The sequence below is a fragment of the Podarcis vaucheri genome (genome assembly GCF_965113315.1).
Source record: "Podarcis vaucheri genome assembly, chromosome: 8".
In the NCBI taxonomy this organism is placed as follows: domain Eukaryota; kingdom Metazoa; phylum Chordata; class Lepidosauria; order Squamata; family Lacertidae; genus Podarcis; species Podarcis vaucheri.
The window spans coordinates 3653364-3672591 of record NC_138766.1 but is presented as its reverse complement, the minus strand read 5'-3'; the positions used below and the strand labels follow the sequence as shown (position 1 = coordinate 3672591).

General features: G+C 43.1%; 1 protein-coding gene across 8 annotated transcripts in view; it reads left to right on the top strand.

Annotated features, from left to right (window-relative positions):
- Positions 1 to 19228, top strand: part of KIZ (kizuna centrosomal protein) — a 73545-nt gene that overhangs the window by 34164 nt on the left and 20153 nt on the right. For 7 of the 8 annotated variants that reach the window (XR_014222299.1, XM_082234378.1, XM_082234375.1 and 4 more), the window contains 4 exons: positions 5587 to 5751; positions 6994 to 7144; positions 7492 to 7648; positions 8784 to 8849. Coding sequence is in view for 7 of the 8 variants with exons in the window: in XM_082234378.1 (XP_082090504.1) it covers positions 5587 to 5751; positions 6994 to 7144; positions 7492 to 7648; positions 8784 to 8849 (539 nt within the window). In the remaining variant the exon portion in view is untranslated. The remainder of the gene's footprint in view (positions 1 to 5586; positions 5752 to 6993; positions 7145 to 7491; positions 7649 to 8783; positions 8850 to 19228) is intronic. The other variant, XM_082234377.1, reaches the window with a different exon arrangement.

Sequence of the window (19228 nt, the reverse complement as noted above, 5' to 3'; positions counted from 1 at the left end):
TAGTATCTCTTCTGCTGGAGGAGGTCCAATGCAGCTGTTGGTTTGCTCTTGGATACATAAGCCTTGTAAGTGGCAGCAAGAACTTTTTTGGCATTAACACTGTCCTTGTCAAAGCATGGCTTGGAGTGGTGCTGTTGTTGTCTCAAGCGTGCGCTAGTTCTTCAAGAGTGCATCAGGAGAGACAGCAGATATCAGGGCACTGCAGGCGATCTGAGGCCAGTAGTTCACTTATCATTTCATAGAATCATAGAATCATAGAGTTGGAAGAGACCACAAGGGCCATCGAGTCCAACCCCCTGCCAAGCAGGAAACACCATCAGAGCACTCCTGACATATGGTTGTCAAGCCTCTGCTTAAAGACCTCCAAAGGAGGAGACTCCACCACACTCCTTGGCAGCAAATTCCACTGTCAAACAGCTCTTACTGTCAGGAAGTTCTTCCTAATGTTTAGGTGGAATCTTCTTTCTTGTAGTTTGGATCCATTGCTCCGTGTCCGCTTCTCCGGAGCAGCAGAAAACAACCTTTCTCCCTCCTCTATGTGACATCCTTTTATATATTTGAACATGGCTATCATATCACCCCTTAACCTCCTCTTCTCCAGGCTAAACATGCCCAGCTCCCTTAGCCGTTCCTCATAATTTGGCTTAGATGAGGAGTCCACTTGGGTCAATGGTAAGTTCTTCCTGCTGGCCTTAGGAAAGGCTGGTAGCAGTCCTCAGTATGTACAGGTATCTCTTGAGTGAAGGCTTTTAGCTGAAGGAGAATTGGGAAGTGATCACTGCCAAATTTGGGCATAACTTCTAGCGTCTTAACATAAGGAAGGAGGTCCCTAGAAACAGTTATATAGTCCGGAGCCAGATAGGTAGGTGAATTCAGCTGGGTAGTCGCTTTCAAGGGCACCATTTAAAATGTAGATGTTTAGCCGAAATGCTGTTTGAGCCAAGCAGAGGCCTGCAAAGTTTGATTTCTGATCTTTTGAGCAGCGGGTGAGGAGGAATCCATCGGCTTCACGGCTGAGAGGAGGACATTTGTGCTGTGCATAGAGAATGTGGTCATTAGGGCCCAATCTGGTGTTGAGGTCCCCTCCCAGAACTACAAATGCATTTGGGATGAGCAGGATAAGGTCACTGATTTAGTTTCCAGTTCAGTCCACGAGACTCTGATCTGTTGTCTGTGTAGTTTGCTTGTTTTGGTAACTGTGGTTGAATTTAATAAGTGGGAAAGGTTTCCTTGGGTGGCTCTCAGCCAGGTCAAGTCTGCAGAGAAGAAGAATGTAAAGGTGGAATCTCTTAACAATGATATTTGCTTTGTGCGCTAAGCATGCTCTTTGGGGAGCAGCCACATAGCTCTTGTAGGGAGAAGGGAGGCCATCACAAAGTTGGCAGCAGCCATGTATGTTGGGGTACATATAAAAGAGAATTAAGTGCTTGGAACTTTATACACAGCTGTTTCAGAGTGTGCCTTGTTTGGTTTTCTTTTTGTTTGTTGTTTGGGGGTGGGTAAGAGTCTTTGTTGTTGTTTTTAAGCTGAAGCAGGGTGGGGACGGGGACTGTGTGTGGCACCCCCACCCTGCCCCTCAGTTGTGGGGCCTGAGGCATATTGAGTGACCTTTACTATTTAAGATGAGCAATACAACTAAATGTTCTTTTCCTCTCTTCTTCCCCTGATTCTCTGGCTACTGGCAGTGTCACTGTCCATGCAGAGTTCTTTTGGAGTTTGCTCCCTGAGGGGTGTGAGCAAAACAAAACAAGCATTAATGCATCTGAATCTGAAAAAAGAATTTACAGGACTGTTTTTGCAAAGGGGACACACCCAGCTCTAACCCTTATTCTTCATGTGCCTGCTAGCCAGCAAAGTGGACTGTGTTTTTCCCACATGCATGACTTAGTCCAGGGGTAGTCAACCTTTTTATACTTACCGCGCACTAATGCATCTTTCTTGATGGTTAAATTTCCTTATTGCCCACCAGGGCTCCATGGAAGGAGGACTGTGCTGTAGAACTCCCCACCGCCCACCTAGAGTCTTGAAACGCCCACTAGTGGGCAGTAGGGACCAGGTTGATAGCCCCTGGCTTAGCCAGTAGCAAAAAGGAACATTGGACCTACCTGAGTCCTTCCTCCTGATCACTCCAGAAGCCAGGACATATACCTGTTGCGCCCTGTGTGTGAGAGAGTGTCTCTCCCACAGGTTCAGGATGTGTTACAGCTTCACACTGATGACCACTGATGACCACTGTTCGCTGGGCTGGGATCTGGGTCTGCTCTGATTCTCTGCGTTCTTGGCCCTAAAACCACTGCCTAAAGAGATGAGAGGAACTATTCCCAATCTGCTTTTTTCTTCTTTGGATCACCTTATTTTTATCCTCCTCAAGAGTCTTGCCAAATAGCCTGCCCCCTTTTAAATGGAGTGGACGGCAGATTAATCTTGGATTAATCCAGCCAGGAACCTGGGAGTAAACTGCAAAGAGTCTTAAACCAACATCCACTATAAAGGCATCAGTCTCAGTTAGCTTCTTAATATCCTGTTTGATCTTAAGATTGGTTTGGGGACCTCTCTGTGTAGTTTCTTCATCTAAAGGAGAGAAGGCCTGACAAATATTAAAATAAAAGCTGCAGTCCTGACAGCTGGAGCAAATGCCTCATAGGACTTAAGCAAAATGTATCACTTTTACGGTGTTTTAAAACCTCATTTCCACTACTGGATACTACTGTCCCAGACACTAGTGCTGCCACAGGAGCATTCGTGAGGGCTTTCTTCAGGTTTTTCTTAGGCAGCATGTAGGATTTCATTGAAACAGTCTCACTTGGCTTGGATGACTTTGAGTTTAGCTCACTCACCGTCTGCAATATGCCCTCAGGAGGGGAACAGTCCTGCCACTCTGAGTATACTCTCCCCCCCCCCCCCAGTTTGTGGTGCTAATAGTTTTAAGCCCTAGCAATGCCTCTCTGAATGGTCCTCAGAACAGTCCTGAAAGAGAACTGGGTATCCCCTGTGTGAGGGTCCAAAGACATACTCTCATAACTAGACTCTTCCCATAAGTCTCAGGCTTTGCTTATGTGTTGATTAGAGAACAGTCAAAGGGCAGAGCTATAAGGAGAAAGGACATAAGATGAGGGAGAAGTGAACAAATTGAGACAAATAACGTGGGGGGGGGGGATCAACTATAGAACAGCATTGCCTGAGTCTGTTGATGAGGCTGGACAGAAACAGGGAGATGGATGCTGTGTCCCAAACAGGGATAACAGTTGTCTGATTTGTATAGGTTCTGCCTTCTGGAATAAGTGGGAGGAACAACCCAGACACCCATGGGAAAATTATTCTCTAATATTACTAGAAGCTGAAACTACCTTTTGCAAACACTCTTGGCTCAATAAAATACTTAAGGAAGGCTAAATGTAGTCCCTGATTCATGTGTCTTCTAGCCTAAAGAGAGAACTAAAAGGGGACCAGCTATATCAGTAAGGAAGCCTCTTTTCACTAACAGTTCATAGCAGGTTGTGTGATACTCTCTGACCTCTATAGAGATTTCTGGATCGAGCTCGGCAGCAACTTCTCTTGCTGGCTGTGAATTGCATTCACTGTTACACTGAATTGCCCTGCACTCAAGTACTGTGTCTGAATCCCAAACTAAAAGTTAATCTAAATGCATATAACAGCACCCCAATTAAAATATGAAAACACTATTTCCTGTGGGAATTAGGAATAGGAGGAGGTTTTAGATCTTTTTCAACCTTCCATTTCCATGTTGCAAATCTTCCCAAGTAGCTCTCCCACTGCCTGGGGTTTCTAATTCACGTTTCATCACATTTTAAATCTTGCCTGCAAATAAGCTATCAAAGAGGTCGTGATGATTCAGAACAGGAAGTGTGTATGTTCTCCCTTCACCCTGCCATTTCTGTATTCTGATTTTCCCACCTCTCCTGCCCTTTAGAAAGTTTCCCCTATACTTCAGGGCCCATTACATCCTGTTACATATACTTTTAAGGTAGGTGTAGTTTGTGCTTGACTTCTGCTTTCCTTTAGGAACAGTGAGTTTGTTTGTTTATCCCACTCTTCAGCTAAAAAAGGTTCCTAGAGTGGCTTACAAATCACTACAAAGAAGTGTTAGTGATCACCATACATGAGCAGTCTGCTTGAGAGAATCCATGTGTGGCACAGATAATTTGGTTGCTTCAGAGACATGGATTCCTCATGAATGTTCAAAATTAGTTGAAATGCACAGTAAAACTAAACATTCATGACTCTGGTTCAGGTTAGTGATATGATGGTTATACCTGGACACTGTCCCATTGGGCAGACTCCAGTTCAGGCCCCTGCAGACTGTGTTTCTCCATTCCATGCCAAAATAAGTGAAATAACTGTATGTGTGTTTTCCTCTTGAAAGGAGTACACTGTTGGAAATAACTGACTAGTCTCCTAATTTCCCTTGAACTCCAGTTCAAAACCCTCTGTGGGTTCAAGCCCTGAAATAAAAGAAAGAATCATCCTTTCCAAACAACATCCCACCATATACTTCCTCAAAGGAGACTTCAGTGGGGGAGTTACTCTACTGAAACACCATCATTATCATCATTTTCATTTATTACTTATACCCCATCCATCTGGCCAGGCCTCCCCAGCCACTCTGGGCGGCTTCCAACAGGATATTAAAAACACAATAAAAGGTCAAACATTAAAAACTTCCCTAAACAGGGCTGCCTTCAGATGTCTTCTAAAAGTCAGATAGTTGTTTATTTCCTTGACATCTGATGGGAGGGTATTCCACGGGGCGGACGCCACTGCCGAGAAGGCCCTCTGCCTGGTTCCCTGTAACCTCACTTCTCGCAGGGAGGGAAAGGAACTAAGAATCATGACTTTAGTTGTGGTTATCCTTTTGGCATCAGAAGGGGAGAACACTAACTTTCAGGAAAATAACTTTTAGGGTAATAAAAGTACAGTGGATGTTTGGGTTGTGATTGTGATCCGTGCGGGAGGCACGTTAGCAACCTGCAGTGTTTGCAACCTGTGACCCATGCGTCTGTGCACGAGCGGTTTGTGATTTGGTGCTTCTGCGCATGCGCAAGCACTGAAATCTGGAAGTAACCCATTCCGGTACTTTTGGGTTCAGTGCAGTACGCAACCCAAAGCATCTGTAACCCAAGGTATGACCGTATCACAGAAGAAGAAGAAGAAGAAGAGTTTGGATTTGATATCCTGCTTTATCACTACCCGAAGGAGTCTCAAAGCGGCTAACATTCTCCTTTCCCTTCCTCCCCCACAACAAACACTCTGAGGTGAGTGGGGCTGAGAGACTTCAGAGAAGTGTGACTGGCCCAAGGTCACCCAGCAGCTGCATGTGGAGGAGTGGAGACGCGAACCCGGTTCCCCAGATTACGAGTCTACTGCTCTTAACCACTACACCACACTGGCTCTCACAACTGAGGAGGTTGTTCTAGATGATATTCGATATCTTCTAACTTTTCTGTTTACAGTCTATATTGAAGCCATTTGTTGTGGGAACTATTATAGATTACATGGATAAGAATGGTGCTTATAATTAATGGGTTTAAGCAAATACTTCATTAAGCACCTGTTATTGTTTTATAGCATCTGTAATGAAATTGGCAGCTTAAAACCAGAAGGCCTTGAGGTATGTGAAGCACTTGTCCTTCATCATCTTGAGAGATTATTGAAATTTACAATTGATAGATGCCTTCTACCAGAGAAAACGCTTAAATACAAAAGTGGGACGCTGGATGAAAAGCATGATAGGTATGATCATTGTTAAGACTTACACAATTCACATTATTTTTGGTCATGCTATTGAAATCAGAGAATTTATAGGGAGGAACTTCATATACCTGAAATATGTGTATGATTTAACCATTCAAAATGTAGTGTTTAAAGATTTTACAGCTGAGATGGCTAACCTGTGGCTCTCCAGATATTCCTAGACTTCAGCTCCCATCATCCCTGCCTATCAGCCATGGTGACGGGCTGGTGAGATTTGGAGTTCAACAGCATCTAAGAGGCCACAACTTAGCCCTGCTGTAGATCAGGTGACAAGACACGAAGGGCCACAGGTTAGCTACCCCTGTTTTGCAGCATAATCCGAAGCGTGTCTCCTCTTGTGTTCAGTAGAACTTACATCCAGGTAAGTGTGTGTAGGGTTGCAGCTTTGAAGGACATACTAAACAATTGTTTTGTGTTTTATATGTAAAGCTTATGCCTTGTCTATAATCGCTTAGGGTTCATGAAGCAAACTGATGCTATGTGCCAGGCCCAGAGGGGCGAATAGCTCTGGATCCTCAGAGGAGTGCTGCAGAGGGATGGGAAAGCAGGACTCCTCTTGTGCTGCCAGCTTGTTTTAGTCTTGTTTGCAGTTCCATGTTATTCTTGCTTTTTATCTTTTAATTTTTATTCAAGTTGAAGAGGTCTGCTTTTCACCAATGCTTGTAGATGACAGGGCTGTAACTCTGAGATAGGGATCTAGAAACAGTTACTCAAGCAATTCATAATCTTGAGTCTTAAACAATGATGTGTAAGCCATATTCAGGCATTATCCCTCACACCAGTTGCAGGGCGGGGGGCCGAATCACTGGTCCTGCCCCCACACTTCACACAACCTAAGCTATCTCACCCACATTTGAGCTTACGGGTAAGATAGCTTAGGTTGTGAGCTACATGGACATTTGAATATGGACTATAGTCTCCTTGGTCCAACTCTACAATCTCTGCTACTACCTCTGCTATACTGACCACTAATGTTTAGATACTAATTATACAGACCTTAATTTTAAGTTTTGCTTGGGATGAGTTAAAATGCATGCAATTTCAATTCTTCTCTTAGTGTCTATTTGAGCAAATATGAATTTCAGAAAATAAGTTAATGGTGTTTTTATTAAATAAACAAATTTGTATTTCATTATTTGGCTAACAGTGAAGATTGATAGTCTTACATCTTTAGTGGTATGTTCTGTTTTGTCTACCATATTTGCTTTTATCTTTCCCTAGGTCTGAATTGACATCTTATTTTGCTAAGACATGGAAACGTTTAAGTGAACATATTTTATTGTTGAAGAAGTACAATGTTTTATTCGAACAAGAAGTGAAAGACATGCTTAGTACCATATTGACTTTGGAGAGCCACGAGCAACGTGGCCTGGTCAGTTCTTATTTCATTTTCTTTTGTTCTTTCCAAAATATACCTTGAAGAAACAGATTGGTGACAGTAGAAGTTTGGTTTTCCAGAATGCCTACGAAGCAACAATACAATAAATTGTGTATGAGACACATTAACTAGAGTATATATTAAGGCAAAACCTGAATGAGATTAAGCTGTTCTTTTTCTTTTAAACATGTTATTTCTTGTTCTATTTACTGTTATAATGCTGCTAAATATTGTGACAACAGCAGTTTTTAAACATTTTCCTATCTAACGGGTTACAAAAAGGAATAGTAATGTACTTATTGTTATTGTTATAATCATACAGTTTTATTTTGTTTCTGTAGGCTACATCATTATTGAAAGAAAGCTTTTCAGTAGAATATGAAGACAGCTCACTTGCTTGTAGCGATAAAACATCTTGTGATTTGCAAACAAACAATAACACAATAAAGCAAGGAAGATATGAACAACGGCTTGGTAATAATGTTGAAAGGGAAAAGGGTAATTTTTGTTAAGGCTCATTCTTAGTCTAACATAATATAACACATTATAACATAATATAATACCTCAGGATATGCAGTAGTGAAAACTGCAGGATATATTTCCCCCACTCCCCACTGTGGACGTCTAAGAGTCCTTGTGTGCTACCCTGCTCATAAATGCAGGATTAGGTATATGAAGCTAAAACAAGGCAGCCCCAGTTCCTCTGAAGCTCCATGTGTGCAATTGAGTCCTGGCTATATGAAGTGAATAGAGAAGTATATTTGAACTTATCTTTGAGTAAGGTGTTTTTGTTTGTGGCTTATCTACAGTAGTAACTTCTGTGTTTCGGAAAATCATGTGTTCTGTTTCTGGTGTAAATTAGAAATGGAATCATGTATAAACTCATTAAAACATGTTATGAAAAGGAAACACCTATAGATTGTACAATGCATTTCTCTACAAAACATTGAAGAACATACAGACAGTATTAGGAAGATGCTTATTAGTGCAAAGGAAGCATAGGCAGATCCCCCCCCCCCTTAGAAGAAGCTTCATACTGAGAAAAACATGTATTGGCTTAAAAAAAAAATTAAATGAATGTTAGATGAATTTGTTTTGCTAAAGGAAGTAATTTGATTTAGGAGCGGGAGATGGTGACTCAGTGTGTCCTTGCATCAAAGCCCAGAAAAGATGAGCAATTAGGACCCAGATGCCTTTACACGGCAAACATAAGCAATGCTGTTTAGGTTGCCTTCCTAGATTTTTATAATAAAAGAGAGGGGCTATGATTTAAACTAATTTTCTGGGTAAAGTTGTTTTATGTATATCAAATATTGAAAATGGGTTAATAGCCAAAATGGTGAAGTAATCACAATTAAAATGAAAAAAAGTCTCATGACCTAAACTATTCAAGGTATTTTGCCAGTTTACTGTTTTCTTTGGCAGTTGCACAGAGATACAGTAACAGCATATTTGGCTAAAGTTCACAGTAGGGTCCTTTTGTAAAGAACTGTAATAGACATTTTAGATCAATAAACAAGACATAACAAAAGTGGGGCTTAAAAGAAAGGGAATAGGGCTTAAAAAGAAAACAAACTGGTCTGATCACTGTGACTTTGAAATGTGCTTCATTATTGTGTGTGTTCACGTACAGAAGTCACAAGCTGGTGTGAAGATGAGAGCAAGGAAGAAAGCCTGGTGGAAAAGATTCCTATTACAGGTAAAAGTCATGGCTGCATAATAGCCTCAAATGCGGGGTTTGACTTTATTATATAATCAAAACATTGCATTTCAGCAGCTTGTGAATTCCCCTAATAGTGAGTAAATTCAGCTACTACATACTGAGCACAGAGATTAAACGCAAGATCATAAAGTCCACGCTTATGTTAACATAAACCAAGATGGAAAATAACAGTGCCTATTTTAATTCCTTGTAATCATGTTATACGTTTTAAACCTTGTGAATATCCTGTTATTTTAGCCTTTTAGGTCTTGGTATCGGTGTTACAAAGGTCAGTCTCCATGGGGAAGAATCAGTAATTAGATGGCAAACTACAGATGTTTCTGATTTGACTCTTTTCTTTTCTGTAGTAATTGAATGTGTATCATTAGAATAAGAGAAGGGAGGAAAAATTGTGCCAGACAAAAAGCTGGGTTTGTGCCTCAGTTACAAAGGCATACTGATAATTTAAAAATATTTTGCAATAAGGTCTCATCAGGACCTCTTAAGACCTCTTTTTCTGGCAGCTAATTATGTTTGTTTATAAAGAATATCCAAGATATCATGGCAGTTTTGGTTTGTGGATAGTGTGCACATTAGCATCCTTGACAGATATCCATTTCTTGTAAATAAAGGTAGAACTTCCTCTCTTATACAAAGAATAAACACCTTAATTGAAAATATAGATACTGGGGGGGGGGTGCACGTGCGTGCGCATACAACATAAAAGAAGCATGCTACTTTAAATAGCTGTTTTGGATTGTTTTAAAAATGGTCTGTAGACCATGGGTCTGATTCAGCCACGGTTATGCCTATCTGTGACCAGCACCCAGGGCTGGAGCAGCAGCTGAGCTAGAAGCAGCTGGAGCAGGACTTGGAGTTCAGTAGGGAGCTGTTGTCCCAACAAGAGCCCAGAAGAATCTGGCTTCTATTCTCACTGCCAGGCCCTTCCTTTCCATCTGCTGCCTTGGTGTTCTCAGCTGAATATTTTCCCTTCTCCTGAGAGACCCTCTTTAGGAGACAGTTGACAAGAAAGCCTCCTGGCAGACAAATGTGTACTCTTGTGCCAACTGGGCTTCCCCCTGGGCCTGCTATCATTTTCACTTTTCTGGTCTGGGGGTGAAGGGGGAGAAGTGGTAGGTGAGGCAGGAAATCCAGGACAAGCAATACAGAAAGGAAGGCATCATCAGCCATGTCACCTTGTTATCTTCTCTCCTGCCAGCTGCATCCGTATTCAGTGCTGCTTTGTCAGTTCATCATGGACTGGAGAATTCTGCAATTGTGTTTCTCTGTCTAATGGCAGAGCTGTTGCCTTAGCTTCCTAGCAGATGGGTCACTTTTACTACCAAGAGAGGGAGGGGTGGAGAGGTCAGTCTAATGTAGATGTGCCAGCAGAGCCAAGCCAGTGCTCCTGTTAATATGTCTGCATTGCTTCCTCTCATCTTTGCCCTCTTGGTAAGCATCAGTGACCCACCTGACAGGAAGACAGTCACCTGGCAAGCCACTTCTATATTGTGGTGTAGACTACATTTCTTCTGAATTACAGGTGCTGAGCATGCAAAAACTGATTTAAGTGTCTTGTGGAAACAGCTATTTGAAGGAATACTTGGAATTTAGGAGATCTGAGATAACAGGAACTGAGAAGAGAATGGTGTGCTTAAGTTTGATATATTGTCATTCCTCTTTTTTGAGATTAGATCGTACAGCAATATTGAAAAAGGATGAAAGGGCAATTTTCAGTTAACCACATAATAGAGTTCTCATTTTTCATAATCTTGATTTCATAATGATGATAAGATTTTAAATTAAGGAATCTAAACTTACGTGCAACAATAGAAAAAACTTGCATGTTGAAATAGAAATTTGGGATATTAACAGCTTTGTTTTCATACCATGTTCCCAACATAGACTAGGATTCAGGGAGGTTCGTATGTGGAAAGTGCTTCTGTGTGTATATCTCTGCATATGCATGTAGGTACATGTGTGTGTGTGTGTGTGTGTGAGAGAGAGAGAGAGAGAGAGAGAGACTGAAACAAAGACCGAGACCAAGACGGACTTTTCTTTCCCGTGTCCCCCTCTCTTGAGTCATAGGGTGCTACTACTTTGGAAGGCTCCTGACCTTCAAGGAGGCTTTTTAGGGAAGTGAGGGTCTGCCGCTCTTGAATGTGCACTGATATCATTAAGTGCATGTTTTCAAATTATTTTCCACGTAGGGAAAGTAGAATTTTTCATCTCTCTTTACCATTTGATTATTATTCAGCAAGGTGGCTTAAGTTGTCTTTTGCAATGTAAAGTATTTGAAAGATCTGATGGCTTGATATTTCTCCTGCCATTTAAGGGAGCAATCACTTAATGCAGACCAGTTGCCCCTTAATGATACCCTTCTCTTCATCTCCGCCCAGGCAACATAGTACTTGAAATCAGTGTGGTTAAGAAGTGGTTTAATTCTTTTCCATGCATGCTTATTATTGGTAAAGCTCCAATTCTGATCTGTGCTAGTGATTTAAAACTTCAGAGGCTGGAGAGGGTTAACACAAGGCATTATTTGTCTGTATGTGTCCAAATATGCATGTGACATAGCTTATTGCCTTGTGGCTAGAGCTTTAGGTTTGACTCAGTTTGTCTTCTAGCACAAGAATTTGCCGGAAACTTAGGTTGCTTGTAATTATCGGGGTGGGGTGGGGGGACTATAGCGTTAAGGGAGACCTTATGGTATTTGAGCATTTTTGATGTTAACAAGAATAGGATGCTGGGCTTCTGGTAGCTGAGTGTAGCTTTTAAGGGGGTGATGAGTAGGGATTGCCTTTAGATTGTTTTAGGAAGCCAAGAAGCTTGCATCCACTTCAACTGCAGCACCACCTAGTGTCCAATAACTGTGCTTTACTGTTTTGGAATGAAATGTGTGTAACTAGATTTTGATGGAAACGGTGTAGGGCAGAGCTTTCCAAACTGTGTCTCGCACAAACACTCCCCACACTCCTCCTGAGGCTGGAAAGGGGTTAGTTTAACTTTTGGTTTACTAGTAAAACTGAATTACTGTGTCGTGAAATGATGCATGTCTAAACAATGTGTCACTAACATGAAAAGTTTGGAAAGCTCTGGAGTAGGGGAACCGTGGGTAAGAAAATGAGATTCACTGCTAGCTAATATGTCCCTGCTTTGGTTTGGTGCATGTTTGGCTTACAGATTCTTGTAGAGATGGTGTTCACAAATCAACCTTCAGAAGGCGATAGCAGAGCCTAGCACATTCTTTGGCTGGTCTGTAGCTAGAAGAGTCCTACACTTTGGAAAGTGAAGAATTTTGATGTCAGTGACTAGTACAGAATTAACCATTCCTCAACTTTTTAATTTTATATATAGCTTTCATAATCTTTTGCATAGTTTTTTGTTTTGTTTTTGATTCCTGGGGGAACATTTTTTCAGCCCAAGGGTTATATTTTTTTATGGGCAATCCCGTGGGGTGGGGGCACATGCCAGTGCTGGAAGGAGCTATTGGGCAGAGCACTGAATGTAAGTTTTACCCTTTGTCCAGTAGGCTAAATTCTAAACATACTCGCACACCCCTCTCTATCCTCCACCCTCTCAAGCCAGAGTCATCATCAGAATTCAGGGATATATTCCAGCCAGGCAAAAACACTGAGGGGGTGTGTGAGTAAGTCCCAGGGAAGGATGTGGTCTGGAGAAAGAGGGAGAGGAGTGGGTGTGGCTTGGGAGAGGTCCCAGAGGTTAGACAGAGAGGCCTGAAGAGCCACATTTGGTCCCTGGGCCTGATTTCCCCTCCCCTCCCATGTTCTTCATTATGCTCATTTAAATATGTGTGTTGTTTTGGTTCTAACTCAGCTTGCTTGGTGTTGCATCTATATTAAGAAATGTTAATTTTTGTATTATTTTAAATTAGATTATTAATATCCCATCCTCCCACTCTGTGCATGTTGGAATTCTGCCTGGGTCAGAGGAATGTGCCACAGCGTAGGCACCGGCAGATATTCCTGTCGACCTCCCCGCGTCTCCACTCTGCTGATAAGCAGGCGAGGTCTCGGCGATTCATCTCAGATGTGTGAGAGGAACACACCGTTCATCCTCTCTCCCCTTTGGTGTCCCCCAGGAGGGGAATGAAGCAGACAGAAAACTATTTACATCTTTTATTTCTGCCTCTCATATCAGTACAGAGAAACATGTCTGCACTCGACAACAGCAAGAAGAAACTCCACCCATGTACTTCCAGTACAGGTCATATGACACACACACTGAGCTAACATCCGGTGCTCAGTACAGAATGGACTGCCCCTTTGTTTCCATGGCAACAGTCACAAACATCCTTGCTGGCTTTCCAGCCACAAGCAGCTGACTGAGCTGCTGGAGCCTTTGCTTGCTGCAGCATTGCTGCTTTATGGTAACATACTCCCCCTAAAGTATCAATGCGTGCTGCGAGCAAAGCGTCATCCAGAGAAGAAAACAAACAGTTGTTATACTTATAACATTCCCCTGTTGTTTCAGTTCCACCCTTGGAACTACCCGCCACTGGTTTTACCAATGTACCTCTCTGGTTGTGTGACTTCACATTTCCTTGGTTAACAATTCTCTGTTGTGCCTTTGTCTCTGACTCAGACACAGCTTCAATCTGTCCTTGATCGTTTACAACAGCAACATATGCAAGGTTAGCAAACTCCTCTGAATACCTCTTGGGTGGTACACCCTTCGTTGCTCTCTCAGACCTACGTAAGAGCTGCTGCTCTTCTCTGCTTTCTGGTTCAGCCTTTGAACTCTCTGGAGAACCAGTACTAAGCTTTATCAGTGGTTTATCCTCCTTTTCTGAGGGTCTAGTCATTATTTGAGATTTCCTCTCAATGACTGTGACAACTGAGCTGTCTGAGCTATCAGTGTCTTCATCATCAGTACCACTGAACTCAATAAGGTCAAACTCATCATCATCATCATCATCATCATCAGTATCATCTGTGGAAAAAGTTTGAACAATCACTCTCTCCCGTTCAGGAGCACTCTCTAGAAACTTTGTGAGAATCACCTGACCAGATTCAGACAAAATTACTCTGTAGAGACCTTTTTCATAACCTACAAAGATGCCTCTGGCATTCTTTACCCCACTTGGAGCTTCTGTTCTCACATGAGACCCGAAAACCTTAAAATAGGCAACAGAAGGTTTTCTATTAAACAGCTTCTCAAAAGGAGAACATCCCAACTCTGTTGAGACTTTTCTCAACCACACATGAAGATAGGACGCTAAAGATTCGGCCCAATAATCATGTGGTAAATGTGAACTTAGCAATTGCGCATGCATCCCCTTTTGCAATTCTTTGTTCACCCTAACACAGACACATTTCTTCCATGCTTCTTCGGAAGTAGCAAGTTTGTGCCTTATCCCTTTCTCATCCAGGAACCTCTGGAAATCCTGTAAAAGAAAGACTGGCTTGTCATCTGTGAAAAGACAATCAATGTTAGCATCATGCATACTTTTAACCTTGTCACAAAACTCCTGAAACTTTTCTAAAGTTTCCTGCGGTTTCTTCATCATATAAACCCAAGAATAATTAGTGTAACAATCAACACACACAAGGTAATATTTTGCTCCGCCTCTAGATGGTTCTAAAGGACCAATCACATCAGCATACACCCGCTGAAAAGCTCTGTGGACCTTCTTAGACACCTTCCTGGTGTTCACTCTGGTCACACCTGCAAGAGAAATTTTGTTAGAATCAGAAGTATTACATTTTATGTAATCACTTTGATCAAAAGTCAACAAATACAGTCCATCTTTCTCTTTAGCAGTAAGAAACAGTTCTCCATCTTTGTAGATCTTGCATCTTTTAGCATCATAGTACAGTTTTAGTCCCTTCTTTGCAATCTGCGACACACTCAGCAGATTAAATTTCAGTTCTGGAACCAGATAAACATCGCTTATAGTCAAGTTCAGACTCTCAAGATACACAGTTCCAATTCCGGTCGCTTCCAGTTCTTGACCGTTGGCTTGTTTCACAGTGAAGCTTTGCTTCTTCAACGTCGAAAACAGTTCTCTGTGTGGGCAGAGATGCTTCGTGGCGCCCGTATCGATTATGAATGCGTTCCCAACATCTGGCGTGGTTCCTTTCGCCATCATAGCCTTTGCAGGTTTCACCTGGCAGTTGGTACGGCTTTTGCTTGACGCCTCAGGCTTCGTAGAGCTGTTCTTGGCTCCTTTTGACTGTCGCGGCTTCTTACAGTTCCGCTGTAGATGCCCAGTCTGTCCACAATTGTAGCATCGGACGGCACTCAATGCTACAGCATCACCAGCAGTGGGAAGATTTGAACTCTGTTCTTGCCTCCCTCTGTCTTTCACTTCCAGTGCAGCAAGTCTGTCGTGTTCGTTCAGGACGACGGCAGACACTCTTTCCGCGGTTAGCTGCTGAGCAGGTAGCGAACCAAGCTGACTGGCAACAACCTTGTAAGTCCGGTTCAGGCTGTTTATCATCATGAAGCAAAACACTTCCTCCTGTAGACGGAAATTGCGTTCCACCATCTGTTGACGCAGAAACTTCATCTCTGTCAGGTGCGCTTGAACATCTCCATCAGGCGCTAATCTCAGATTGGTCAACTTCTCAAAATACAGCAACGCTGAAGAACCAGCATCTCTCTGATGCGTTGTACGCAGCGCGTTCCAAACCTCTTGCGCAAATTCCAAATGCTGTATATGCACAAGCTGCTCATCTGAGACACACAGAATTATAGCAGTCCTAGCCTTCACATTCTGTGACTCCCAAGCACGCGTTGGTGCTGCTGGGATGGGATTCTCAATCACCTCAAACAGTCTCTGATTCTGCAGCAGGGCCTTCATCTTTACAGACCAAGCTTCTTCTGGTCAGCTTCTGGCTGCAGAGAATCAGCCTCTCAAATCAGGCTTCCATGGAGCAGAGGAGGACAATTCACCAACCTCTCATCCAGATGTCCGATGGACAGCAACCATCCTCTGCTACCACTGTTGGAATTCTGCCTGGGTCAGAGGGATGTGCCACAGCGTAGGCACCGGCAGATATTCCTGTCGACCTCCCCGCGTCTCCACTCTGCTGATAAGCAGGCGAGGTCTCGGCGATTCATCTCAGATGTGTGAGAGGAACACACCGTTCATCCTCTCTCCCCTTTGGTGTCCCCCAGGAGGGGAATGAAGCAGACAGAAAACTATTTACATCTTTTATTTCTGCCTCTCATATCAGTACAGAGAAACATGTCTGCACTCGACAACAGCAAGAAGAAACTCCACCCATGTACTTCCAGTACAGGTCATATGACACACACACTGAGCTAACATCCGGTGCTCAGTACAGAATGGACTGCCCCTTTGTTTCCATGGCAACAGTCACAAACATCCTTGCTGGCTTTCCAGCCACAAGCAGCTGACTGAGCTGCTGGAGCCTTTGCTTGCTGCAGCATTGCTGCTTTATGGTAACAGTGCACAGTACTTGAGGTGGCTTTGTTGTTGTTGTTTAGTCGTGTCTGACTCTGCGTGACCCCCTGGACCAGAGCACGCCAGGCACTCCTGTCTTCCACTGCCTCACGAAGTTTGGTCAAACTCATGCTGGTAGCTTCGAGAACACTGTCCCACCATCTCGTCCTCTGTCATCCCCTTCTCCTTCTGCCCTCCATCTTTCCCAGCATCAGGGTCTTTTCCAGGGAGTCTTCTCTTCTCATGAGGCAGCTTACAAAAATATAAAAACCAGAATCCTAAAGCAGTACAGAAATAACAGCACAAGCATTCTAAAAACAAACACTACTACTGCTGAAACAATCAGGATGGCCTTCCTGAATAATAAAAATCTTGGTCTTGATGGAAGACAGAAAAAGAAGGACCCAAATGTATTTCCTGAGGTAGGAAGTTCTTTAACTAGATATAAAGTTCTCTTATACACAGCATCTAATCTTGCCTGGGACATTGTTGAGAGTTAAAGAAGAGCCTTTGCAACAGATCTTACGTAGTGAGCAGGCTGGTGTTGGAGTTGGGTTTTATTTTTATGCCTGGCAGCTTTTAGTGTTGTGGATGCAGCTTTGTGGAATCAGGCCTAGATTGAACTTAGACAAGTGCCTAGCATTTTTGTTATTTGGTGGCTGTTGAATACATCTTTTAAAGAGTACTTTCCTTCAAGATTAACTCAGCCATTTTATATTACATACTATACGGAATCTGCATAATTTGATGTTTTTAAGATCTATTTTTTAGATAGTTATGGACTGGCAACTCGCAACATATGTGCATTTAGCTTGCACATTCAGTTTTATGCACTTGCCTAAAACATTAAAAAATAGAAAGGGTGTGTGTGTCAGAGGAAAAAGACTTTGGCAGTCCCACCTGCCATTGAACCCAATGTGTATTGACTATATGCAGTCTTGGCTTTGGCACTATTCCCAGAACATAACCCTAGTGTAAGTTAAGAATCACCTGCATGTACATTTTTTTGATATTCCTGTTGTACACTGCTATGGAAAAATTTGCTGGGAAGTAGTATATAAATATTTAAATGAACATGCATCTAACTTTCCCACAGTTGCCCATGCCCAGAGTGACTCACAATAAAGCTGAAATGCAGCATCTTATCTGAAAAACCAGTTTGTCCAACAACATTACAGAAACAAAAAAGTCTTCAATAAACAAATTGTAGCATAAATTCAGTATCACAGTAAAATCATATGAAATGCAAAAACAGCATTAACCTAGCCCAACCCATACAGCTATTCCTGGTCTCCTTGCACCAAGACACCACAGCAGCCTAAATTTAAATAGAGAAAGGTCCCTATAGCTTAGTGGCTCATCACATGCTTTGCATCCGAAAGCTCCAAATATATCTGAGAAACTCTCCTGTCTGAAACCTTGGAGAGCTCCTGCCAGTCAATGCTGTGACTCTATATGGCAACTTCACAGACCAGGCTAGAATATTCATAGCTGCCTCCCTAATCTCTCCTCCAAGGAGGCCCTGGTAGCAGCCAAGGGGAAATGTTGGGGAGTAGTAATGATGTTAAGGCTTCCCGACCCAGCTTTCTAGTGATGGTCTTATTGAGAGAAGGCAGTCTTTTAAATAGCCTGGACCCAAGCCATTCATTGCAAAACATTTATGACAATATTTAAAGATCTTACCGTATTTTTCATCCTAGAGGACGCACCGGCCCATAGGACGCACCTAGTGTTTTTTTTTATTCCCCCCCCCCAGCCGCAGATGTCTGCCCAAAGCGCGGGGCGCTCTGCTTCAGTGCGCCCCGGGCTCCGTGAAGCAGGCTGCTATCCGCAGCCTAGGGAGCCCTGTGGGAACTCCCGCAGGGCTCTCCAGGCTGTGGATGTCTGCCCGAAGCACGGGGCGCTCTGCTTCGGCACGCTCCGGGCAAGCAGGCTGCAGATATCTGCCCGAAGCGCAGGGTGCTCTGCTTCGGCGCGACCCGCGCTCCGTGCTTTGGGCAGATATCCGCAGCCTAGGGAGCCCTGCAGGAACTCCCACAGGGCTCCCTAGGCTGCGGATATCTGCCCAAAGCACAGGCCGCTCTGCTTCGGTGTGCTCCGGGCAGCAGGCTGCTATTCGCAGCCTAGGGAGCCCTGCGGGAACTCCCGCGGGCTCCCCAGGCTTGCTGATAGCTTCCTGAAGCCTGGAGAGCGAGAGGGGTTGGTGCGTACCGACCCCTCTCGCTCTCCACGCTTCAGTGAAAGCCTGCATTCACCCCATAGGACGCACACAGATTTCCCCTTCATTTTTGGAGGGGGAAAAGTGCGTCCTATAGGGCGAAAAATACGGTAATTATTCCAGTGAAATTCCATATGGCTACTTGGGGCATTTGCCCTCTTTCCCTTGACCTTTGCCCATCCCTTCCATCTACTGCTTCACTATTTCCCCCTTCCTTTTCTTCAAAGAGTTCTTACATCAATACTGACATGGTAAGTCATAATCTTGAGTTTAAAAAAAGAAAAGGACATACATGTGTTCATGTGGCACAAATCCTGTGTCTGCTCAGAAGTAAGCCCCACCTAATTAACTTGGCCTTACTCCCAGGAAAGTATGCGTCTAGGATTGGAGCTTGTTCCTTGTGCATTAGTGTGTTTACTAGCTTACATTCTAAACTACCAAGTACAGCTGGATGAACATCGGGCTGTAAGATGGTGGTATTTAAATGTCTACTAAAATACATATCATGACCAATCAAATAATATACAAATATTGGTTTCTGCCTTATAATGGAGACAGAATAATAAAACATTAGTAAGCTCATCAGTCATACATGCCACAAAGTGCAATATCTAGAAACACTGGATCAGAAAACCAATGCAGCCTGATCCAAGAATCCACCTCCTCACCATAGCTGTCAATTTTTCCCATTTTTAAAGGGAAAATCCTATTCAGAATAAGGGAATT